Source organism: Scyliorhinus canicula, chromosome 1 (genome assembly GCF_902713615.1).
Source record: "Scyliorhinus canicula chromosome 1, sScyCan1.1, whole genome shotgun sequence".
NCBI lineage: Eukaryota > Metazoa > Chordata > Chondrichthyes > Carcharhiniformes > Scyliorhinidae > Scyliorhinus > Scyliorhinus canicula.
In genome coordinates, this window is record NC_052146.1 from 288,444,653 (window position 1) to 288,466,985 (window position 22,333).

Here is a 22,333-nt window from a genome sequence, read left to right on the forward strand (position 1 = left end):
TGGGTAAGGATGTAGCTAGGGAATTGGCACGCAGGCTGGCAGTGCTATTTCTGATGCCCACCCATCTCTGACGACAATCAAAAATTAAGCCTGGAGTCCTGGCACACCCCAATTTTAAATTTTTAAAATTCCTTCAGTCACGACGTTAATGTGAAGAATGGAGAGGGCAACCCCTTAATCCATCTCCTTACTTACCAATTCAAATTGAACTTGAATTCATAGTCCCCGTATACTCGACCCAAGCTGGCAAGAGCAGGCATTATCTCAGGCTTGATCTTACACTTGATCTCAGTCAAAAGGCCTGACACATCCCAAATTAACTAATCTCGTGAGTGTAAATTGAGCAGGAAGCCTCTGACAGACCCCTAACTTTACCGCACTCTAATGTTGCTGCCTGCACAGTTGATTAAATCTTCCCATATACAAGTTTGATATCGGAGACTGGAGGCGTAGAATCGTGGAACCATAGAGTGGAATCATAACAGGAGGAGGCCATTTGGCCCATCGAGCCTGCAAGAACACCTTATCTAAACCCTGACCCTATTCCCGCAATCCAGTAACCCCACCTCACTTTCTTTGGACACTAAGGGCAATTTAGCATGGCCAATCCACCTAACCTGCAAATCTTTGGACTGTGGGAGGAAACTGGAGCACCCGGAGGAAACCCACTCAGACACAGGGAGAACGTGCAAACTCCACACAGATGGTGACCCGAGGTTGGAATTGAACCCGGGTCCCTGGCGCTGTGAGGCAGCAGTGCTAACCACTGTGCCACCGTACCACCCTAATATAAAATGTAGTAAATCGAATAATTTGTGGCTAACCCTTAACTCGGAGCCTTCACTGCCTGGAGTAAGTTCAGGTTGAATGGTCTTGCCTATCTTTCCTTTCCAACTTTAATTATAAAGAAAAGAAAGGCAAAAAAAAAAATCATAAGTAAAAGTTAATCATATTATTTAAACTATTTGTTTGATTTGAAGAAAGGTTCTGATAGTGACACCTATTCTTTTAGTCATCGTGTAGGAATATATGTTATCGACTCCCGGTGGTGGCTATGGAGTGAAAGGTCACACATTTGGCAGCTCCTGCACTTGCTGGTCTTTTTGTGGCTTTTAAGCTGGATTTCCATAGGAATTTTCCAGAATAAGAGTGTAAAAGCGAGAGGAGAAGGGGGTGACCCCTAGTTTATGGAGCTGCACCCGAGGAAAAAGCGAAAAAGGAGAAATCAAAAGTTGGCTGGGAGCGAGGACCAGAGTTTGAAGGAGGCAATGGCGGGGAAGCAGGGTTTGACCTCACCAGCTTAATGGTCGATGTACCAGTTGGTGGACTTCTTGACTGAGAAGTTCACTCAACATCGCAGGGAGTGTGCGAAGGACCTGGCCCGGGTGGTGGACTCGATCAGGGCGGTGGTCAACCGTGTGGAGGAGAGATTGACGACCCAGGAACAGGTGATCCAGAAGTTGGAGGAGCTGGTGGCGGAACGAGAGGAGCAGATGACAATGGAGATTGGGATGCTACAGGCCCAACAGAAATGGCTGCCTGGGAAGGTGGAGGACCTGGAGAACCGTTCAGAGACAGAATATCCGGATCGTCGATCTGCCAGAGGGGAAGGAAGGATCGGATGCCAGTGCGTATCTGGGGAAGATGCTAGAGAAGCTGATAGGGGAAGGTTCATTCCCCAAGCCTTTGGAGGTGGACCAGGCCATAGGGCGCTTATGCACAAACCCCAGGGGAGTGAGCTCCCGAGGGCGATGGTGGTACGGCTGTATCGTTCCTAGATAAGGAACGCATCATGAGGTGGGCCAGGCAGACAAAACGGTGCATGTGGGAAGATTCTGAGATCCGGGTGTACCAGGACCTCGGAGCAGAACTCGCAAAGAGAAGGGCGAGTTTTAATAAAGTCAAGGCGGCCTGTACGAGTAGCAAATAGAGTTGGTCTGCTTTACCCGGCCCGTGTTGGGTGACCTATGAGGGTTGGGAGCCGTACTTTGGCTCGCTGGAGGACGTGGCTGACTTCATGAAAGGTAATAACCTGGTAGGCAATCAAGGATCTTAAACCTTGACTGTGGAGAACTGAGTTAGAAGCTATGCGTTGCCCTTTTTTAAAACCTTTTCAACTCTGTAATTTAAGTTGCGATGTTTGAAAAGCAGTTTGAGTTTTTACATGTATAATTCCTTTTTCTTTGTCCGGGCTTTTCTATTTGGTCCTGCTTGAAGGTGTTAGACTAGATAAGATTTTGTTAAGGAAGGAGGAGTGGGCCTCTGTGCTTGGACCTTGGGAAGGATTGTCTGTTTGTTTTTTGTGCTTTGTGCCATTGTTTTGGGAACTTATACTAAGAACGGGATGGAGGAGAACCAGCAGGTGGTAGGATGCCAGGCGCTGGGGGGCGGGAGCTGCCAGGCTAGCTGGGAGGGCTAGTTCACGGAAGCAAAGTGGGGGGTGAGCTGAAGATTAACGTAGTGGGGGGCAGGGGGGGCTGCTGACGAGGAGGGACTTTTAGGAGGTTGGAGGAGGAGAGTAGATGACAGTAGCTGCCGAGGGGCGGGCCAGGTGAGATGCAGGGCATGGACCAAGGGCTGGCCTCGGAAAGGTCATGGCTGATTGACAGGGGAGGGGGGGTGGGTCCACCCCGACCAGGCTGGTTACGTGGAATGTTCCTGGACTGGATGGGCTGGTCAAAAGAGCCCGTGTGTTCGCAGACCTGAGACAGCTGAAGGCGGACCTGGCCATGTTGCAAGAGACGCACCTGAACCTGGGCGACCAAGTTAGACTGAAGAAGGGATGGATCGGACAAGTGTTCCATTCGGGATTGGGCTTTAAAACAAGGGGGGTGGCAATCCTGGTTAATAAAAAGGTGTCATTCCAGGTGAAAAAGATCGAGGTAGACCCGGGGGGTAGATTTATTATGGTAAGCGGGAAGCTGAAGGGAATGGCAGTGGTGTTGGTCAATATATACGCCCCAAACTGGGATGATGTTGCGTTTGTCAGGAGGGTGCTGGGGAAGATTCCGGACCTCGACTCGCACCGGCTGATAATGGGGGGGATTTTAATACAGTTCCGGATCCAAGACTAGACCGGTTGAGTTCCAGGTCGGGAATAGTATCAGCAGTGGCGAAGGAACTGAGGGGGTTTATGGAGCGCATTGGGGGGGTGGATCCATGGAGATTTGGGATGCCAAGGAGTAAGGAGTATTCATTCTACTCCCATGTGCATGAGGTATATTCCAGGATAGACTTTTTCGTACTTGACAAAACGCTGTTAGCGGGGCTGGAGGACACTGAGTATTCAGCAATCGTGATGTCAGATCACGCTCCACACTGGATAGACCCACGGGTAAGCACAGGAAAGACCCAGCGTCCACAGTGGAGGTTAGATGTAGGGCTGTTAGTGGAGGATGAGGTCTGTGAGCGGGTAAGGGAGGCCATTCGGGGCTTCATAAAGAGCAATACAACGGGAGAGACCGCGACAGGGGTGGTTTGCGAAGCATTGAAGGCGGTTATCAGAGGGGAATTTATTTTGATTCGGGTCCACAGGGAGGACTGAACGGGTGGAGTTAGACAGGGTGGGAGGTGAAATCTTACAGGTGGACAGGAGATATTCAGAGTCTCCAGATGAGGAGCTCCTGAGGGAGCGTCAGGGACTTCAAATGGAATTTGGGCTCCTGTCCACAGGTAAGGCAGACGCCAGTTGAGGAGGGTGAAAGGGGCAATATACGAGTATGGGGAGAAAGCCAGGAGGATGTTAGCACATCAACTGAGGAAGCAGGAGGCGGCGAGCGAAATTGGGAAAGTAAATGATATGAGGGGGAAGGTAGTGATGGACCCGGGGGCAATAAATGGTGTGTTTCGCAATTTCTATAGTCGACTCTCTGAATCGGAAGCCCCAGCCAGGGAGGAGGGTATGAAGCAATTTTTGGAGAGGCTAGAGTTCCCGAAGGTGGTTGAGGAGCTGGTGGAATGCCTGGGGGGCCCAATTGGGTTTGGGGAGGTGATATACGGGTTGGGGCGATGCAATCGGGCAAGGCCCCAGGACCTGATGGATATCAGTGGACTTTTATAAAAAGTTTTCTGGGTTATTGGGGCTGCTCCTGGTTAAGGCCTTTGAACGAGTCTAAGAAGCTGGGAGTGCTCCCCCCCCAATGCTATCACAGGCATCGATCTCTGTCATCTTGAAGCGGGGCAAAGACCCGGAGAACTGCGGATCGTACAGGCCGATTTCCCTTTTGAACATAGACGCTAAATTGCTGGCAAAGATCTTGGTCACACATATAGAGGATTGAGTCCTGTAGGTAATCAGGGAGGACCGAACTGGATTTGTGAAGGGCAGGCACTTGATGTCCAACATTAGACGGCTCCTGAATGTTATAATGATGCCAGCGGAGGGGCGCGAGGTTGAGTTGGTAGTAGCTATGGATGCAGTAAAGGCCTTTGACCGGGTGGAGTGGAAGTACCTATGGGATATTTTAGGCAGGTTCAGGTTTTTGGCAGGGATTTGTGGATTGAGTCCGGTTGCTATACCAGGCTCCGGTGGCGAATGTAAGAAACAATCGGGTCCGGTCAGAATATTTTAGTCTGTAGGGGGACACGACAGGGGTGTCCGTTCTCCCCACTACTGTTTGCCCTGGCCATAGAGCCCCTGGCAATGGCCTTTAGGACATCGAATGTTTGGCGGGGGATAGTGAGAGGGGGGGGGGGGGGGGGGGGGGGGTGGAGCAAGCACAGGGTCTCGTTCTACGTGGACTATTTACTGCTTTATATCACAGATCCGTTGAGGGGGATTGCTGGAATTATGGAGATGCTGGAAGAATTTGGGCGGTTTTCAGGCTACAAGTTAAACATGGGAAAGAGCGAGGTGTGTGCGAATCAGGCGCGGGGCAGGAAAGGAGACTGAGGGAGTTAACTTTTAAGGTGATGGGGAGGAGCTTTAGGTATCTGGGGATCCAGGTGGCTAAGGATTGGGGACAGCTCCACGAGTTAAATGTGGGCAAAGCAGTCAATCAGATGAAAAGGGATTTCCGCAGGTGGGAAATGCTCCCACTGACACTGGCAGGGAGGGTGCAGTTGGTGCAGATGGTGAAGATGACAGCCGCCCGAGACTGCCTTTTTGTTTTTCCAATGTCTCCCGATTTTTCTCCCGAAGGCCTTCTTTCGGAAAATGAATGCGGCGATCTCGGGTTTTGTGTGGGCTGGGGAAACCCTGCGGGTGAAGGACGCACTCCTGGAACGGAGCCGCGGGGAGGGGAGCTTGGCCCTCCCGAGTTTTATTAATTATTGCTGGGCGGCCAACATATCGATAGTCAGGAATTGGTAGTGGGGGAGGGGTTGGTTTGGGAGCGAGTAGAGGCTTTATTGACAGCGGCCCTGCCATTCTCGCCGGCTCGGTACTCCACAAGCCCAGTGGTAGTGGCAGCCCTGAGGGTGTGGGGACAATGGAGACAGCACATGAGATTGGAGGGGGCTTCAGTGTGGTCACCGATCTGTGACAATCACCGTTTTGTTCCGGGAGGGCTGGACGGGGGCTTTAGGAGGTGGCAGCGAGCAGGGATTGAGAGATTTGGGGATCTCTTCATTGAGGAGCCTGGATGCATTAGAGGTTGAGTTTGAATTGCTGGGTGGGAACGGGTTTTGGTACCTACAGGTGCGGGACTTTGTTCGGAGGCAGGTTCCAAGCTTTCCTCGCCTCCCCCTGAGGGGACTGCAGTGTAAGGTGATGTCAAAAATGGGGTTTGGGGAGGGGAGTGTCTCGGAGATATATAGGAGTTGATGGAGTGGGGAGGGGTCCCTATCAGGGAGGTGAAGAGGAGGTGGGAAGAGGAGCTGGGAGGAGAGTTGGAAATTGAATTATGGGAAAAGGCTTTGAAGAGAGTTAATTCATCCTCGTCTTGTGCCAGACCACGGGACCGGATGATGCTACCGGGGAAGGGCCGGAAAGTTCAGCCTCATGGCTGATCTGATTGTAACCTCCTTGCCTACCGGCCGGGGGTATGATAACTGAACCAGTAGCTGGAGTGTTAAACAGCATGTGTGCACACAGTGTCTGCCTGGTTTCCTTGACCTTCAAAACGTATCAGGAAGCCTGCGGTGAAGATTGCAATGAGTTTCGGCTCAAAATCTGCCACTTGATGAGGTAAGAAGCTGAGATGGCATCATCTTTAATGGAAGGAAATAAATAATGAAGAACCATGAGAATGATTGTTGGGTTAAGTGACACTGCAACATGCACCAAAGCTTTTTTTCACGGGTCTGAGATCAACGGTATTTCTGGGATCAATGGCATTTGTGTTCAGACTCACAAGGGAAAGTAAGATCTATAATTTTCTCAAGTTTGCTGGAGTGCAGCAAAGGAGGATCCTTAGCTAGGGAACAGTGCAGCTGATGGCCATTATTCCCATTCCAAAGGAGGATCCTTAGCTAAGCAACAGTGCACCTGGTGGCCATTATTCCCATTCCAAAGGAGGATCCTCAGCTAGGCAACAGTGCACCTGATGGCCATTATTCCCATTCCAAAGGAGGATCCTTAGCTAGGCAACAGTGCACCTGATGGCCATTATTCCCATTCCAAAGGAGGATCCTCAGCTAGGCAACAGTGCACCTGGTGGCCATTATTCCCATGCCAAAGTAGTGAATATTGGCAGAATATTGGTCAGTAGGTGTTGATCAAATTGATACCAGTCGGTGAAGTCAAAACTAAGAGAGGCTCCTGATGAGACTGTTTCTTCATTTTGTTCACTGTCAAAAACTCCTCTCTCTCACTCACACACATACACATACACACACCGTGTTGCTGTTACCCACCACTTCTCCTCTTTTCAATATGAACCAAACCGAGATGAGAAGGGCTGGTCGCCACTATTTATACTCATCATCTCTTTCCCTTCACAATGCAATTGACATTAACAAACCCTAATGATGTAAGTGATAAGACATTGACACTGGGAGCCATCCGAATCAAGTCCGATCCTATCCTTGCGTGCAGACTTGAAGCAAGAGGAGGATCTAACCACCACTTGGGGACAATATTATCAAGGGATTTCAAATAGAAGAGAATGGGCTTGAGATCAAATTTGATGAAGAAGAGTACAGAGAAAGGAAAACAGCAGGAAGTAGATATTGAAGGTGAGGAGATAGAGAAATAGACCAGTCTTTATCCGTTGAAATTTTTCTGTTGGGCAAAATAGAATATGGGATAAGAGATCTATCGTTCCAATTCCGTTTGTGTTTGATTTGATAATTAACTGGAGGGCAGATCCATCTCTTGCTGGAGTTAATGACCAGCCAGCACTTTTGTGTGGAGCTGGGATTGGCATCCAGACAAAGACACCAAGTGGAGATGAGTGTCTTTGCAAGGACAATCCTGAGATCGGAGAATGGTGTGACCATTATTAATTAGTAAAAGTGGTTGAATTCAGGATCAGTCTGTTGGGCATAGAAATCTTTGCCAGGTGACAGAGCTCCTGAAAGTCAAGAGCTGTCTCCAAGATTCCTCACATCAATTCCATTGTTTACATCAATAGACTTTTAATTATTTTTTTTGTGGCGTCTGTTGCAAATGATCTCAGGAAGCTTCATCATTGGTTATCTACATTTTAAAAGCAATCTCTCGTGCAGTGGGTGCTTAATGAATGGAAACTATTCCATGAAAATGGCAAAAGATACCTCAGATAACCCCTTAACAACCATCATTGTATTAATGCTAATTGTGACAGTCAAAAGTAAATGGTATGATGGCTGATTTGTCTGCTCTCATCCTTGGGATCTATTCTAATCAATCCATTTAGGGGCCTGTTGCAGGGTTGGTGAAGTAGCTGATCCCCCCCCCCACACACACACACACACAGGTGTGAGTCTTCTATCAGGGGCTGGGGTGTAGACCCCGCCCACTCCCGCCTCAGAGTGTGGTGGGATGACACCCCAACACTAACTCCCCAGCCCAATCACCTTCCACTGGGCCTGGTAGGTAGCCTTGTGCGCACAAGGTAAACAACACTGATGACCTGTCAAAGTGATTTTGCTGCATGCGAGGGCCATTCAAATTAGCTGGGCTCCCTCCGATCCGGCAGGACTCCTCATGGGGCCAGCTGCACTCGGGCTGTGTTGAGATTTCACGCTCATGGGGCAGCACGGTGGTGCAGTGGCTAGCACTGCTGCCTCACGGTGCCGAGGACCTGGGTTCGATTCCGGCCCCGGGTCACCGACCGTGTGGAGTTTGCACATTCTCCCCGTGTCTGTGTGGGTCTCACCCCCACAACCCAAAGATGTGCGGGATAGGTGGATTGGCCATGCTTTTTGACCCTTAATTGAAAAGAAAAATAATTGGGTTCTCTAAATTTATTTGAAAAAAAAAGAGATTTCACATTCCCTGCCTGTTGGGGCCAAAGCACGAACTTTGGGATCCCAGAACACTGTTGTCTTCTGCACTGCTGGTCATTTCTCAAGGAAGGCTGGGACCTGGAGTATATTGGTCCCACCCCAATTTACAGCCCTTCTCGCACACTCCCAGGCTCATGGTATCTAGTTGGATCCCCACGGGGCATGTTCCCAATGAATGGATACAAAATGGAATTCTTTCCATGAACGAAAAATGAAATATCCACAGACTGGACTCACCTGTTACTGTTCCTTGGGGAAAATCCTAAAAACTCCAAATATTCCTCCATTCTATATTTATGGGGCAGCATGGCAGCACAAGTGATTAGGACTGTGGCTTCACAGCGCCAGGGTCCCAGGTTTGATTCCCTGCTGGGTCACTGTCTGTGTGCGTGGGTTTCCTCTGGGTGCTCTGGTTTCCTCCCACAGTCCAAAGACGTGCAGGTTAGGTGGGCTGGCCACGCTAAATTGCCCTTAGTGTCCAAAAGGTTTGGGGGGGGGGGGGGTTATTGGGTTACGGGGATAGGGTGGAACTGAGAGCTTAAGTGGTGCAGACTCGATGGGCCGAATGGCCTCCTTCTGCACTGTATGTTCTATGTTATATATGTCTTTGTTATTTTACACTCTCACTCTCCATTGTCCCCAGAATAGAATAGTTAATCATTTTCGACTCCCGACTGTCCCTCCGGTTACCCAGTCCTTTTCCTGATCAGATATTTCTGGAGTTCCTTTTTGATGAGGTTAATCAGCACGGCACCAGCTGTAACAGCCATGAGTCAGTTCTGCAAAATAATAAACTGGTTTCATAATGACCAGCCAGTGTTTTGTCTTTTTCAACTCTACTGTAATATAAAGCGCATTTTTCTGCTCCATTACCCTTGGACTGAGCTTGGAGCAGAGAACATGAAATTGCCCACCTGTAGCCAGTGACTTTCCATCTCCTAAGTTGAACGGATGGAAAAGCATGGGCTGTGGGCAGCTCAGGATTTGATTAATGCAATTGCAAAATCTCCTCTTAAGTGCCCCAGTTACTGACCTTGCATTAATCGCCTCTGATGGATCTTTTAGGTTTGTGCTCTACCGTTCAACCCTGGCCTTTATCTAGATATGTACGGCTCTGGTCAGACCCCATTTGGAATATTGTGAGCAGTTTTGTGCCCGTATCTAAGGAAAGATGTGCTGGCTTTGGAGAGAGCCCAGAGGAGGTTCACAAGTATGATCCCCGGAATGAAGGACTTGCCATATGAGGACTGGTTGAGGACTCTGGGTCTGTACTCAATGGAGTTTAGAAGAATGAGAGGCTGGGGATCTCATTAAAGCTTACAGAATATTGAGAGGCCTGGATAGAGTAAATGTGGAGCAGATGTTTCCACTAGTGGGAGAGACTAGAACCTGAGGGCATAGCCTCAGACTGAAGGGATGATCCTTTAAACCTGAGGAGGGATTTCTTCAGCCAGAGGGCTTTGAATCTGTGGAACTCTTTGCTGCAGAAGGCTGTGGAGGCCAAATCACTGAGTGTCTTTAAGACAGAGATTGATAGGTTCTTAATTAATAAGGAGATCAGGGGTTATGGGGAGAATGCAGGAGAATGGGGATGATTAACCTATCACGCAGACCTTTAATAATATGGGGAAGGTTGCCCCTCCAGGGTTGAGGGTTGGAGGTGTTGCCCATGTCTGCAGGAGGTCGCGTGGATGGCAGGTTTGGGGAACCCTTAATTTCACTTTGAGATCTGGGACCCTGAAAAATGGCGCTCCAATTTCTGAGGAGCTGGTCATGCCGGCGTCTTTAGTTCCCCACTTGAGAAAAAATTCTCAGGGCGGCCTTTCTCGCCTGTTCACGACGGCAGGACATCCCAGTCCCATGCTGGCGCCTGGGTTTCCTGGTGACGAGAGGTGCTGTCACCGGGAAATCCCATTGATAACAGCGGGACCGGTAGACCCCGCTGGCGGGCTGCCTCTGCCACTGAAAGACACGGGCCAGGGTGGTTGGTAAGTCCGACCCTCAGGGCTGGATTTTTCCGCCTTGCCCGCCACAAGATTGCCACGGGCGGGACGTGGATCATGTAAAGGTCTATTGACCTCGGGCGGGAATTTCCGGTCACTGGGTGGGCACGGCCAGAGAATCCCACCCAAGCTGGGTTTTCCAGTGAAAAACTCCCCAAGCTCCAAAAAAAGAATTTGTCTGGGAGAATACTGGTCTGGATCGTGCCCAAACAGCTGGAGGGAATCACCCCGCCAAGCCAACCAAAATGACACTCTTTTGGGAGAATTGTGCCCAATGTTTGCTCACGAGGAATTTAGATTGAGGGGCTAAATGTTAGAGCCAGAACGTTTGAGGAGTGAAATTTTCACTGAAAGATTGGAACACTCTTCCTTAAACTGTAATCAATATGGGATCAATTGTTCATTTTAAACCGAGATTGTTAGATTTCTGTTGGCCAAAGGTATTAAGGGACAGGGGACAAGGGCAGGTGCATGGAGTCAGGTTGCAGCTTCACCCTGATCTCACTGCCTGGCTGGACAGGTTCCTGGGGCTAAATCGATCAGTTTGGGAAATCATACGGACCTCGTGTTATTAACGGAGACACTTGCCTTCTGTCGGTGGCAACCGCTTGTCAAACCAAAGCTGGTAATCGCACCTGTCTTTATGTGTGTGGATGTACAGGTACTGGATTTCGGAATTTCCTGCCGAATTTAACTTGGATCTAGGTTTGATTCGTCTGACAGAGGAGTTTCGGGAATTAGCCAGCCAGCTGGGATGTGAAGAACACAGTAAACTCATCGACATCTCCAGCATGTAAGGAAACCTCTTTATTTTCTCAGTTTTAATAGCTGGCATAGGCACACTCAGTTGACACTGTTGATGAAACAATCTTTTTGTCTGTTAAGAGCGACAGATTTTAATTTAAAACCATCATTTTGCATGTCCATATGTGGTGATGGTCCCTTTCAGGGCAACACAGCAGAGTAAGTGTGAGCTGGCTTGAGAGACCAATTGGAGCTCAAGAGTGGGAATCACCCCAGGGGGTGGGGCTCTCGCAGGCAGGAGGCATGTTGGGAGCAGGCTTCAGCCATGAGGCTGCTGAACAGCTTTTAATTAATCAATACCTTTTGTGTTCGCGAATGAAGTCTGTAAAAGTGCAATTGGTCCCCCATGCCAGGTGCTGTGTTGCCCTTAAAGGGACAATAACCACACCATGCTTCAAAAAATTACTTAATTGGTTCTAAAGTGCTTTGCGGCATCCTGAGCTGGTGAAAGCAGCTATATGAATTCAACTTTGTCTTCTGGAATGACCTACAAGTACCATCATTCTCTTCACTGCTCAAACATCTCTCTGCCTTCTGTCATCTGAGTGCATTAATATGGGAGGTAGATAGTGCATCCTTGTGAGCTCTTGACCATACTGCCGAGAAAACTGGCAAATAGCTATCATGTTCCATAACAGCATAGGGTACAGTGTGCTTTGGCTTTACAGTACGTGGGCTTTTACTGACAGGTTCAATTGCCCTGTGGTGTCTAAGATCCGTATGTCAGAAGTTCAGGGTGCGATGAGCTCCCAGGTTTTGGTCGGCTAAAAAGCAGAATGTTCAAGAACTCCGAACTGGGAGGAAACTTGTTAACTTTAATGTACTCTTCTGGAAACATTGCAAACAGAATTACTAAAGCTTGCTTCTGGATATTTCTCTCATTTCTAGTTTTGGTTCTAAATTGGGCATTAATCCCTTTGATTAGTACTTTCAAGAGGCTTAATGTTTGTTTTAGGTGACTGCCAAGGATGCCTTTACAGCAACACAGCATCGGGCATATATCCAAAGTTTAAGGGCCTTTAACTTGGCCCTTTTTGCGTCCATTTTCTGCCTGGAAAACGGGTGCAACCAAGTTCAATTTTGCGCCCGTGGTGACCTCCATGTGATTGGTATTGTCAAGAGGTTCCATAGTACACGAGATGGTGGGATTGACTATCTCGTCATTGAAAGATCCCTGTTGTACATGAACACAGCGCTGATTTAAGAGTTCTAAAAAGGTTGCCATGTCTCTGTGTAAATATTGTGTCCACTCTTGCTGGGTCCACATGACCTCATTGCCCTAAAGCGCTTTACAGTAATCAAATATTTCTGAAGTGTTGCTGCTGTAAGATAGTGTACAGCAAGCTCCCACCAATGGCTGTTGAATGAGTGAGCAGGTCACCTGCTTCAGGTCCTGGTACAGGGAGAAATGTTGGTCAGGACAATTCTCCTGTTCTTTGAACAGTGCTTATCTGAAAGATGGCATCTTTAATGGTGCAGTACTCCCTCAGTACTGCGCTTGAGTACCAGTTAAATTTTGTGTTCAAGCATCTGAAGTGGGGCTTGAACCCGTCACTTTCTGACTCGGTTGAGTGGGCAATCCACTGAACCGAGGCTGTGGAAAAGCCTTCCCAAACTTTTCCAGCCACAGAACCCTTTTGACCTCCCAAGGGCACTGATGGAGCCTCTGAGAAACATTCTTATTGTGTTGAACGCTTAAACCACAAAATAAAATGATTGTGCGAAAAAAAGTACCAAAACCTACTTTACAGAAGTCTTCTACTTCTTACTTTGTATATGTTTACTGTAATTTTAAAAATACCTTATTTAAAAAGGTTCTAGGATTAAATTTTTGTCATTTTTAATGGGAGGAGTTGTTGCTCGTTTGGGTTCAAATGGGATGAGCACACACACACACACACACACACACACACACACTCTCTCACTCTGTCTCACACAGATACACTCACTCACACTCGTACTCGCTGTCTTCAATCACTCATCACACTCACTTGCTCTCCTCACTCCCGTGCCCTCATCTCACTCGTTCTCTCACTCTCATCTCACACACGCTCACCTCTCTCCAAGGCCTGACCACTCTGCTCCTGGCCCGAGACCGGCCCTCTCTGCCTTCTTCTGCACCGTAGGGTTTATATGATTATATATACTTACTGCTGCCTTTCTGAGGAGATCTTAATCTGAGGCCCTGCCTGCGTTCTCAGGTGAATGCAACGTGGCACTATTTCAAAGAAAAGCAGGGAAGTTCTCCTTGGTGCCCTGACCAATTTTTAACACTCAAATCAACATCACGATAAACAGATTATCTGGTCATTGCTACATTGCTGTTTGTGGCTGCCTACCGTGTGCAGATTGGCCGCGGTGACTTCACATTACAACAGTGACTACCATTACACTTCAAAAGTAAGTGAAGGTGCCAGGTGACTACAGGTTGGTTTCCTCTTTAAGCGGGGGTGGGGGGAGCTGACTGATGGTGATTTAGCCCAGGATCACCACACCTCATGAATAACCTCAGCCGGTATGGGAATTGAACCCATGCTCTGCATCATGAACCAGCTGTCCAGCCAACCGAGTGATGCACGATCAATTGCACAAAGACTAAAGTTGACTGAGCTAAACCGCCCCCCACCCCACTTTCAAAGTACTTAGTTGGCCTTAAAGCCCTATCAAGTTCGCTGGTCGTGAAAACCACTTCATAACTGAAAATCTTTCTTAATTTAACCTAGTCGCGTCGCGCTATGCGAAGTTTAGGCTTCTGACCTTGAACCAATCCGCTGACACTTTTTTTTTCCAAACAGTCCGTCCTACGACTGGATGAGACGTGTTACTCAGCGGAAAAAAATCTCCAAGAAGAAGAGGAAAGCTTCTCTGTTATTCGATCACTTAGAGCCGCTGGAGCTGGCCGAACACCTTTCCTTCCTGGAGTATAAATCCTTCCGGCGGATCTCGGTCAGTGAGCCTCCGTTTCGGAGATTTGGGTTTGCTGTGTTTAACTGTCAAATATCACCACTCCCCCAGATGGAAATATTTGCATGCTGAACACCGCGCTGATGTGCCTTAGGAAGAGCAGGGTGCGGGTGCATAACCGTAACAAGTTCCCAAACACCGTCAGGCTATCAGAGGGCTGGGGCCACTGGAACAGGGACCTCACGAACAACAGCTGGAGCAGACCAAACAGGGCCAATCCCACACAGTTTAGACCAGGGAAGTGGCCACCCAGCAACGCTTTTGAGTGCTGGTGGCTTCTCCAATACTGCTTGATTTCATACACAGAACGATCTTCAAATACATTTATCGGGATTGACACTTAGAAAGATTACGGATTGGAATAGACAAATTACGGATTGGGATTCAAATTTCTGTTGTTGTTTGTTGTCCAGGCATCACTGGCAAGGCCAGCAGTCATGACCCAGCCTTAATTGCCCTTGAGCAGGTGGTGACGAACCACCTTCAACTGTGTGGTTTTCCCGACCATTTCAGAGGGCAGTTAAGAGTCAACCACGTGGGCAGGATCTCCAGTCACATGTAGGCCACATCAGGTAATGAAGGCTGATCTCCTTCCCTGAAGACTTTCGGTGTGCCAGATGGGTATTTATTTACAACAATCAACGGTGGTTTTGTGGTTACTGAGACGCGAGCTGGGATTTTCTGGTCCGGCCAGCAGGGGGCATCATCACAGGGGACGGCATTTGGAGAGCTGCCAAAAGACAGGTTGCTTTTCCCATCCTGCGGGTGATGATGGGCCATCAACAGCAATGGAAAATCCCATCCGAGATTTAAATTCCAGCTTGTATTAATTGATTTAAATTCTACCAGCTGCAGTAAGATTTGAACCCACATCCCAGAGCATTAGCCTGGGCTTGTCATTAGTAGTCCGGTGACTTTACCACACTGCCATTCTTCCCTGCAATTCCAACTGCTTCTATTTTCCCCCCAGATGGAAGTAAGTGCAGCTTGAATTTATCCTGGATGCAGGCTGCAAGTTAACCTGATGCCAGTGTCTTGACCCACAACTGGTTGGTTTTACCCAGTTTGATGGACCTAGACTGAGCTGATTGCTTTGTTCACAAGCAGAGGAGCTATCATCAGCCTTGTAACTTGTAATGCATCAATATGACAGAGTGGTTGGCAAGGTAGCACAGTGGGTAGCGCTGTTGCTTCACAGTGCCAGGGGCCCAGGTTTGATTCCCGGCTTGGGTCATTATCTGTGCAGAGTCTGCATGCTCTGCCCATGTCAGCGTGGGTTTCCTCTGGGTGCTCCTGTTTCCTCCTACAAGTCCCGAAAGATGTGCTTGCTAGGTGAATTGGACATTCTGAATTCTCCCTCTGTGTACACGACTAGGCGCTCGAGTGTAGCGACTAGGGGATTTTCACAGTAACTTCATTGCAGTGTTAATGTAAGCCTACTTGTGGCACTAATAAAGATTATTATTGTAAATATATTTTGTTACGCAGCTCTGTGAAATATTAATAATTTCCACCAATTTGAGATGTTACTCTCCAACCTTTTTCTGAATCAGACTGCAGAAATATTCATTATTCCATTGGGAAGGACAGTATCAACAGTCAATCGAAACAAAACATATAGCAAACCCAAGCTTGGGCAAATTGGTAAGACAAATTGAGAAGTCTCCTGACCTTTAATTAACTCTCAAAATGGTATTCTCTTGTAGTTTACAGATTATCGGAGTTACGTTACACATCGCTGCCTAATGGATAATCCAACCCTTGAGAGATCCATTGCACTGTTCAATGGCATTTCCCAGTGGCTCCAGTTGATGGTTCTTAGCAAGCAGACACCTGTGCAAAGGGCTGTGGTCATCACCAAGTTCATTAACGTGGCCCAGGTGAGTAATAGATAGCAATAATGCTTGTGGTTGCATTGGTTTCACAATCTCCATAGCGTGTGTCTCATTCAAGGCTTATCAAGAAGTATATTAGTGGTGCATAGAAGCCACAGTTAAGGCTGGGACTATTGCATTTCCTGTGGATAAACATTTAGGATGCTACAAGGAGAGCAAGGCAGGATGATTATTTTTAGATTACTCCAGTAGAGACCTGGCAAAGGCAACTTGTACTCTAATGGGCACCTTGTATGGTTCTATATGCAAATAGTCTCCATCTCAATCCACGGGTGCATTGTTTGAAAATTCATTGCACAGGGAAACCGTATGGGCCTCAAAAATTGTTCTGCAAACCCGTTGCCCTCTTGATGATTTTTCCATTGTCCAAAACTGTTCTGCAGATGAAACCAAAGTTACATTGAGATTTGCAAAAAAAATAGTCCTGCCCGAGAGGGTCCGACAGTTTCTGCAGATTTTGCAGTGAGACCTCCCACGGGACATCATAAAACAAGAGGTGGTGGACACTGAGCAAGAACTGAACAAGGCAGCACGGTAGCCTTGTGGATAGCACAATCGCTTCACAGCTCCAGGGTCCCAGGTTCGATTCCGGCTTGGGTCACTGTCTGTGCGGAGTCTGCACATCCTCCCCGTGTGTGCGTGGGTTTCCTCCGGGTGCTCCGGTTTCCTCCTACAGTCCAAAGATGTGCAGGTTAGGTGGATTGGCCATGATAAATTGCCCTTAGTATCCAAAATTGCCCTTAGTGTTGGGTGGGGTTGCTGGGTAATGGGGATAGGGTGGAGGTGTTGACCTTGGATAGGGGTTAGGGTGCTCTTTCCAAGAGCCGGTGCAGACTCGATGGGCCGAATGGCCTCCTTCTGCACTGTAAATTCTATGTAAACTGAGAGAAGGTGCTTGGCGGAAGTGATCAAAGATGTTGAAGAGAGCAGTTTTGAGGAGGATTCTGAAGTTGGGGAGAGTTGGCGGAGGGGTTTAGGAAAGGAATTTGGGAAAGGGACCAAACCGATGCAGCCTCGGCCACCCATGCTGGCGAGGAGAACCTAGACTCCAGAGAGTGCAGGAGGTAGGCTCTGGCAGGGCTCGATGGGATAGGTTAAAATGGGCTAATCTTTGGAGAGATTTTTAAATCAGGATTAAGTGCATTGGGGAACCAAAGGAGGTCAGCAAACACCTGGGTGATAGAAGAGTACAATTTACAGACAGGTCACACTTGGCAGTGTTCTGTATGATTTGGAGTTTTCTAAGCTCCAGAAGCCAGAGAGGAAATGTTGTTGCTGGAGTTGGTAACCTGTGTCTCAATAGAGGCAAGGCTGAGGTGGGGATGGAGGTGGAAATGGGCTGTCTTATTGATGTAGCCAGCGACGGTCTCGCCAACCAGTGAGAGCCATGTGGCACCTCGTTTTGGGAAGGGCTGCCATATTAAATGCCAGTCAGGCCCTTAACTAGGCAGTGGTGAGCCTTTCCTAGGATCAAGGACTGGCAGAGAGTGACCAGTCAGAGGCTGGCAGCTCTTCATTGCTCGGCAGCGCCACCGGACGGTGGTGGCTACAGCCGGCAATGCACCCACCCGAGGCACAGGCCACAGGTGAGTGATGGAGAGAGGTGTACTGCAGAGTGGGGGTTGTTGAGGAGAGGGAGAGGGGAATCAGCAGCGAGGGCAGGGGATGGCTGACAGTGCCCCACCCCCTCCCCACTCTTCCTGATGCTGGGCCTGTCGATCAGGTACTGAGTGCCTTTGAACACGTGAGCCACTCTGGAAACAACCCCACCTGCCACTGGGTGAATACTAGTGGCAGTGAGATGAGGCCTTTCAATTGGGCATCAATTGCCCACTTTAGAGCCTCAATTGGTAGTGGGCAGGAAGCCATGTGCCTTCCCACCACGAGCCTAATCGGGGTAGAGGCAGGAGTGTGGCAGGCTCCCTCCCCACTTGCCACCGTCCTACCTAATTAAATGCCTCTCCCAGCAAACCCGCTGTGGTGAATGTCACTGAGTAATTCACACTGTATTTATCAATACTATTGTAAGCGCAGTAGCATTATCCGACCACTAGGGGGAGTAGCTCTGGGAATGCTCAGGAGTTTGTACAGGGCTCCACCCTTGGCTCCGTCCACGACTCCTCCCCCTAGACTGCTGTATAAATAACCGTGTCCAGAGCCAACCTGAGTTCATCGAGAGTTCAACGGGTAACAGGCTGGCTCTGAAGTAAGTAGATTAAAACCACTGTTCATATCTGAAAGCACGTGTCTCGTGAATTGATGGTTCCATCACCCGCGATGGGAGAAGCCATTAAATTCCAGCCACAGTCTGCCATTGCTGATTAGCCGGGCTGATCTGATACTGATCCCATGTATGCACTTACGGATCATTCAGGAATAAGGAACTGGGAACTCTGGGAAGTTAGTGTTTCTTTTCACTCCTTTCGAAGGACCAAAGTCAATTCCAATAGTCAGGAGTCAGAAAGCTAACCATTCGTTAACATTAAGGTGGACAAGGTCTCAACTGGAACCAAACAGACAATGCATTTGCTTTTCACATCTGACAAAATGAGAAAGCCTCACTCTGTCGGTGTGGTTGAAACGTAATAGTGATCTGAGGGAGGTGCAGGGCAAGGGTGTTTGTGCGTGCTCTCCAAGTCTGGGATGAGAGTAGATAACTGTGGAGTGGTGTTAGATGGGAAGATGGTTCAAAGGACTTAAAGAACGGAGGGAGAAAGGGTGGCATGGTTGGCTGAGAGGCAAAGGAGAAGAAAAGTGTACAAGCGTTAAAGAGGAGCTTAGAAAGGATAAATGGGAGCAATAGGCCAAGGTCTGCATGAGAATGGATGTGAAGGGAGATGTAAAGTACATGAACATGATGGAAATCTAGCTGAAGGAGGGACATACGTACGATCAAATGAATTAGGAGTAGCAGTAGGCCATTCGGCCCCTCGAGCCTGCTCCGCCATTCAATATGATCATGGCTGATCTGATTGTAACCTCATCTCCACATTCTCGTTCAATGACCTTTCACCCCTTTGCTTGTCACAGATCAATTTACCTCTGCCTTGAAAATAATTGGGGGTTTAGTCGGAGGATGGGATTGTTGTTGTTGATATGGGGACTGACATTATATTCGTTACCGTTTATTGTTTATTGTTGGTGGGTGCAAATGTGGGAGAAAATGTGAAAAAGGAGGAGAATAAAAATATTTTTTTAAGAAAAGAAAATATTCAAAGACTCTGCTGCCACCGCCATTTTAGGAAGAGGGTTCCAAAGACTCATCCCTCCGAGAGAAATAAATTCTCCTGATCTCTGTCTTAAATGGGTGACCCCTTATTCTTAAACAGTGACCCTCTAGTTCTAGATTCGGCCACAAGAGGAAACATCCTCTCCACATTCATCCTGTCAAGACCTCTCAGGATCCTAAGGCCGGGAATTCTCTGGCCATTCGTTGGAAGTCGGAGTCGCTGATTCTGCCGCCAGCCCACCTCCTCCTGTGGGTTTTCCAGCAGTGCGGTGTGGCGTCAATTTTTTTTTAAAATTTAGAGTACCCAATTCTTTTTTTCCAATTAAGGGGCAATTTAGCGTGGCCAATCCACCTACCCTGCACACCTTTGGGTTGTGGGGGCGAAACCCACGCAGACACGGGGAGAATGCGCAAACTCCACATGGACAGTGATCCAGAGCCGGGATCGAACCTGGGACCTCAGCGCCGTGAGGCCGCAGTGCTAACCCACTGCGCCACCGTGCTGCTCTGGGGTGGCGTCAATTGACAGCGGCAGGAGTAGAGAATCTCACCGTCAGCAAACGGCGTGCTGCCGCACAACAAACATGCGGCTGGGAGGTCAGAGAAACTGGCGCTATATGTTTCAATCAAATCACCTCTTGCTCTTCCAAACTCCAGTGGTTTCAAACCTAGCCTGTCCAATCTTTCCTCGTAAAACAACCCACCAATTCTACGAAAGGGTCTTAGGGTAACAGCAGAGAACAAAGGAGTCTCCAAAATCCTCGAACTGTGGTGGTCAGATTTGTATCAATTTTCACATTCAAGGAATCTGCCCAACTTAGCCGATCTCCTGAAATCAACTTTTCTCCCGGAGATAATTCAATAAAACTCCGGAGTGAATCTATTCAACATCATTTTGTTTATGTTCAGTAGCTTTCCTTGGCTGTACAAGAACCATTGTGTTTGTTACATTACTATTTTGTTATATATACATATTACTCTTTGTCTAGCCGAGTTGTTGAAATATAGACGTAGGCGTCTAGATGACAAAATAATTTCATGAGTAATATGAAAAAAACTAGTGAGTTCTTTTTACTTCAGTACTGAACTAGTAAACAAACAAATAACTATAGATTAAACTATTAAATGAGATAATGCTATATACTAAGATCTGTTAACTTCTCTCTAGCTATTCCCTTCTGTACTCTCCACACTCCTAACACACTCTCCTCTAGGAAAGAGTGGGAAAACCTTTTTATAGGTCTTGGTAGTGTGCCCATTTAGTAATCATTTGCCTGTACTTGCTTAACATTACTTAATCATGTGTTACTACATACAGAGATCACTACAGTGTTCCTTCAGGGCTTATTTAACTTCCCATCCCATATGTAATCTCCATCTGTTCAGAGAATCTTAAACTTACATTTCAGTAAATAATTTATCAAACAAAAAAACGGCAACTTATGGACTAAAGCATGCATTACTTCAGCAAATGGGTGTTGAAATGCCCAGGCTAAGGTTACCCCGAAATAAATAGGGCAGGAGGCAGGTGGAGGTTATGCGGGTCAGGACTTTTCCCCCAGGCATTGTCCCTTTCCCAAATTCCAGAGGAGAGTCTGTTTAATACTCAGGCTCGACAGCTCACGCCTATGGAAAGGCTCAGTGGAGGTGGCTGCTTTGACAAAGTGGTAATCTGCCTCTCTGAGGGAGGGCGCCCAAGGCCCTCATCCTGTAAAGAGGTAGGTCATGAAACATGTCCTTAATACTGGCCAGGAATTACCTCAGAATTGATCCTAATTTTGTAATGGTTCCAGAATTTACTGCTTTAGAATGGGAGGAGCTCTGACGAATGGGAGGAGCTCTCCTGTTTATGCTGGTATTTGTCACAAGGTATTGACTTATTGATACCTGTTGAGACTGAGGATTAACAAACAGTTGACCAAGGCTCCTTTGACAGCATCTTCCAAGCCCTTGACCGCGACCACCCAGAAGGACAAGGGCATTAGACGCTCGGGAACGCCACTATCTGCAAGTTTTCTTCCAATCCACTCACCATCACTGTTGTTGGGACAAAGTCTGGGAAGTCCCTTCTGAACAGCACTGTGGGCTACTGTGGACTATGTATGGACTGTTCAAGAAGGCGGCTGAAGGTCAGTTAGGAAGGGGCCACCAAAGTTGGTGTTGATGGCGACGCTCACATCCCATGAATAAATAAAGAAAAGGTATCAAAAAAGCATTGAGTTTTGTAGACATTAAATAGCATGAAGGATGTTAAATTACTACAACGGTTAAGTAGATATCAAACTGATCAGTTTTATTTTCAGGGGAGCTAAGGGAACTTTGTCTACAAAATTATGAGGGACATAGACAGACTGGATAATCAGAGACTTTTCCCCAGGGTAGAGGGGTCAATTACTAGGGGGCATAGGTTTAAGGCGCGAGGGGAAAGGTTTAGAGGAGATGTACGAAGCAAGATCTTTACACAGAGGGTAGTGGGTGCCTGGAACTCGCTGCCAGAGGAGGTAATGGAAGCAGGTACGATAGTGATGTTTAAGGGGCGTCTTGACAAATACATGAATAGGATGGGAATAGAGGGATACGGACCCTGGAAGTGTAGAAGATTTTAGTTTAGACGGGCAGCATGGTCGGCGCAGGCTTGGAGGGCCGAAGGGCCTGTTCCTGTGCTGTACTTTTCTTTGTTCTTTGTTCTTTGTATTCCATAAAGTCAGAAATCCACAAGTACTGGTCAGAGGGACAGAACCCACAATGGAATAATCTGTTAATAATAATAATAATAATAATAATAATAATCTGTTCTTCGAACAGCGGGGATTGCAGCTGATTCTGTCAAGATGTTTGAATTTATGAAGGGATGCGGACAGAAGGAAACTGTTTTCAAAATTAAATGGATTTAAAACAGGGGGACAGGGATTCACGATCAAGAGATTTTGGACAGCAAGCTGGAGGAATGCTTTAAAAAAGTGAGTTGTGGGGATATGGAATGTACTGATGAAGGAGATGGCAAGGCTGTAGCCTGGATGGAAGTTGAACACTAACGTGGACTGATTTATAAGAAAAAAAATTATTCT

At 47.7% G+C, this 22,333-nt stretch overlaps 1 protein-coding gene across 11 annotated transcripts in view; it reads left to right on the forward strand.

Moving 5' to 3' along the window:
* rasgrp3 (RAS guanyl releasing protein 3 (calcium and DAG-regulated)) overlaps window positions 1-22,333 on the forward strand; it is a 207,509-nt gene that overhangs the window by 138,034 nt on the left and 47,142 nt on the right. For all 11 annotated transcript variants that reach the window (XR_005462702.1, XM_038814932.1, XM_038814924.1 and 8 more), the window contains 4 exons: window positions 6,065-6,127; window positions 11,035-11,166; window positions 13,973-14,123; window positions 15,848-16,021. Coding sequence is in view for 10 of the 11 variants with exons in the window: in XM_038814932.1 (XP_038670860.1) it covers window positions 6,065-6,127; window positions 11,035-11,166; window positions 13,973-14,123; window positions 15,848-16,021 (520 nt within the window). In the remaining variant the exon portion in view is untranslated. The remainder of the gene's footprint in view (window positions 1-6,064; window positions 6,128-11,034; window positions 11,167-13,972; window positions 14,124-15,847; window positions 16,022-22,333) is intronic.